General features: G+C 50.2%; 1 protein-coding gene across 3 annotated transcripts in view; it reads right to left on the bottom strand.

Annotated features, from left to right (window-relative positions):
• Positions 1-835: 835 nt before the first annotated feature.
• Positions 836-3,834, bottom strand: part of LOC133139630 (period circadian protein homolog 3-like) — a 20,139-nt gene continuing 17,140 nt past the window's right edge. For all 3 annotated transcript variants that reach the window (XM_061259226.1, XM_061259223.1, XM_061259225.1), the window contains exons 21-22: positions 3,400-3,550; positions 836-2,827 (exon numbers count right to left, since the gene is read on the bottom strand). In XM_061259226.1, the coding sequence (XP_061115210.1) occupies positions 2,753-2,827; positions 3,400-3,550 (226 nt within the window). In that variant the 3' untranslated portion in view covers positions 836-2,752. The remainder of the gene's footprint in view (positions 2,828-3,399; positions 3,551-3,834) is intronic.

Below are 3,834 nucleotides of genomic sequence, written 5' to 3'. Positions count from 1 at the left end.
GGTTCACACATTGTGCCTGACGTCAGTACAAATAAAGCTTCCATTTTCAAAAGGCGTCATTTCTTTATTCCATTTTTTGTAACGTCAGAGGAAATGGTGGCAACAGCAGCTTTCTAAGGCTCTGCCAGCAGCCAATCACAAGGCCTGTTATTGGCGGTCAGAAGGCCACAGCATTATATATTAGATTCATACTTCTGCGTCTATGCAGAGGCTACGGCGTAGCCTGACACGCACCTCCCCAGAAACGTAACTACGTGTCGTAGCCTCTGCGTAGATTCGACACAGAAGTATATGGTGCCCTGTAGCGTAGTGGTTAAGGTAAATGACTGGGACACAAGGCCGGTGGTTCTAATCCCGGTGTAGCCAGAATAAGATCCGCACAGCCGTTGGGGCCTTGAGCAAGGCCCTTAACCCTTGCATTACTCCAGGGGAGGATTGTCTCCTGCTTAGTCTAATCAACAGTATGTCGCTCTGGATAAGAGCATCTGCCAAATGCCAGTAATGTAATGTAAAAGTATGAATCAGGCTTTAGGCTACTTCAAATGACCATCGTGTCTCAGGGGTGGGTAAACGTATGCCCCCTACACTGTCGGCCCAAACGGACATTCCCAAACACAGCAGCTTAGGCTACTGTGCCAGGGGCAGCGCTCGCCAGAACTACAAGAGATAAACTGTGTTATAGATTAGTGTGTTAACACTGTAGAGCTGCGTCTGAGTTAAACACAATCTCAGAAACGGAGCGATAATCCAGCGGACGTTCGTCTGACCAGGAAGAGAAAATGGAAAAATAAAGCAGGTGCTAAAAGAGTCAGCAGACATCGACAGGACACAGAAGGAGAAGCACTTTTGTATTTTATTCAGTTTTCATGGTATCACAAGTGTTTTCAGAACAGGAAGCCGTACGACTATTTACACACTGCTGGTCACAGTGCTCTTCGGCCTTCATAAGAAAGGCTGTTGTGTAAATACTGCAGTTGCAAACGGACTTCTGTGGCCGTGTCCAGGAGTCCAGGTGACCAGCAGACAGGTGCAGAATGTTCTCCAGGAACCATACCTCGTCCGATGACGTACAAGTGTACTTAAATTTACAAAACACGTTCAGCACAGTTACAAGACATAGAAGCACTTACAAAATCCTCACTGAAGTCCCCCGTCATTAAAGACAAACTACGAAACAGCAGTTCTGTACTGGAGTGCTGCAGTGTCTGCGGGCGTGAGTGATGACCGAACAGCATTTCGCCGTGGAACACGATCCGATTGGTGACCGACAGCGCACTGCAGCCTTGTGCCCGTTGTAGTTCACGAAACCACCCCATAGCCACTCGTAGCCACTCGCAACTACAGACTGGGACTGGCCAATGAACGGTCCCATGATCCCTTGGCGGGGGACATGCAGATGGAGAGGGGGATGATGTAATGATGGTAGCCCTCAGACGGAGGAGGGGAAAACGTCTCGCTGATTATCGGAAGATGAGAAATATTTAAACGCGGGCCGCTATGTTGGCCCGGCAAGATCCGCATTAGCGACAGAGCGATGCGGGGGTTCATGAGAGAACATCTGTGAGCCGAAAGCATGTTTACTGCGGTTTCTGTTCCGCGGAAGCTCTCCAGGGCTGTTTAACGGGGAAAGAGTGTTTCAAACGTAACGTCGACTGTGCTTTCAGCCTGTACCACCCGGACTATGGCCTGTTTCCATAGGAAACCATAACTGCAACTATACAATTATAAACAACGCTCAAATCGAGGCATGTATAGTTGACATAAAATATTCAACGAATATTTACGAATCGACACAGTAAATTTCAAATAATTTATCCAGGATGATAACAATTACGGATCGAATCTCTCTCAGAGCAATCTTCAGTGATCAAACATCTAGCCAATCACTGCCTTGGACTGACTGTACCTATGAAACAAGAATGTGTGTGGACTAGAAAAATATATACACAAAAAATGGATTCTCTGGCGTGGACACTAGTGGAGGATTTATAGTTTATCATTATAGTCCCAGTAGAAACAGGCCATTCCTGTCTGGCTCAGGATCAACACTGCCCAAAGACAATGATCCAACACCGGCCAGCACGCTTTCCATCACACCAAAAATAAATACACAATATAAAAAATTAAAAAAAGAGCAGTTAAATTATAGTTTAACGTGTCAAATGTACAGGATGGTGAAGTGGTATGTGTGAGGGCGTATGAGGGGGTAATGGGCGTGGCAGGAAAGGCGACCGCGTGTTTGAGGTGGTCTACCTGAGCCGCACCCACCTGAGCCAGCGCCCACCTGACCCGGCTCAGCCCAAATCAGCGGAGACAACGCCCAGACAGGACAGGAGTCTCAGCGGAAAATAAGAAAAGCGTGTAAATGAATACATTCAAAATGGCGGAAGAAACAGGGACTCGTGTTTAAATGAACGAGTGAGCGACTCGTTCAGACCGAGCTGCCGCTAAGGTCCATGTCCTGACGGGCAGCTGCGGTTCGGCCCGCTGGGTAAACGAGCAGCAGAAATAAGAACGGTCCTGAGCAGGATTCTCTGGCGTCTTCGCTGTGGAAGTCCGTCCGGTTTGGACCCGGGCCTTTCCTGCCGTCCTGTGACTGCAATTGGTCGGTTTCGCGGTCGCTAACGGACACGCCCTGCGCGCGCGTGTGGGACGTCCCACTGACGTCCGGAGCGCCACACTTGCACCCTGGCTCCGCCTCCCTGTCGGCCCATTGGCCGCGGCGGCAGCCCCGCCCCTCGGGGGTGGAGTCTCAGGTGTCGAGGGAGGGGTCCTGCGGGGGGCAGGGGGAGGCGGGGGAGGGGGTGGGCTCGCAGGTCAGGCAGCCCTGAGGAGGAGAGTGAGACACTTAGACACTGCAGCTCCCGTGGTACACTACATACTGTACACTACATACTATGTGCTGCATACTACATACTGCACGCTGTATACTGCAGTCTATGTACTACATACTGCAAACTATGTACTGCAGACTGCGTATTGCACACTGCATGTTACGTACTGCACAAGGCGTACTGCTACTGCACACTGCTACTCCGCAGTGAGAATGTGTGTGTGTGTGTGTGTGTGTGTGTGTGTACCTGTGTGTGTGTGTGTGTGTTTTGGGGTACCTGTGTGTGTGTGTATTGTATGTGTGTGTCTATTTTTATGTGTGTATGTGTGTGTGTGTATGAGATAATGTGTGTGCGCGTGTGTATTGTATGTGTGTGTGTGTGTGTATTGTATGTGTGTGTGCATGAGATAATGTGTGTGTGTGAGTGAGTGTGTGTATGAGATAATGTGTGTGCGAGTGAGTGTGTGTGTATGAGATAATGTGTGAGTGAGTGAGTGTGTGTGTATGAGATAATGTGTGAGTGAGTGAGTGAGTGAGTGAGCATGAGATAATGTGTGTGTGTGTACCTGTGTGTTGATCTCCTGTGGCAGGCTGTGCTCTTTCATCCAGGAGTGCACCTCCTCCAGCTCCTCCCTCTGCGCCTTGGTGAACACGGGCTGCATGGGAGCGAGGAGGAGCAGCTTCTCCCGGTCCTCCCGCAGAACCTCCGCCTGGTCCCTAAACACAGGGGTACACCTTAACACCTGGGCCCTAAACACAGGGGTACGCCTTAACACCTGGGCCTGCTCCCTAAACACAGGGGTACACCTCAACACCTGCTCCCTAAACACAGGGCTACACCTCAACACCTGGGCCCTAAACACAGGGCTACACCTCAACACCTGGGCCCTAAACACAGGGCTACACCTCAACACCTGGGCCTGGTCCCTAGTGCAGTGTTAAAAACAGAAAGACCACTTGCGTGGGAATTTGGGAGGCGATCATTCACGATGACAAGACTT

This window comes from Conger conger, chromosome 10 (assembly GCF_963514075.1).
Source record: "Conger conger chromosome 10, fConCon1.1, whole genome shotgun sequence".
Classification (NCBI taxonomy): domain Eukaryota; kingdom Metazoa; phylum Chordata; class Actinopteri; order Anguilliformes; family Congridae; genus Conger; species Conger conger.
This window is presented reverse-complemented; position numbering and strand designations above follow the sequence as displayed.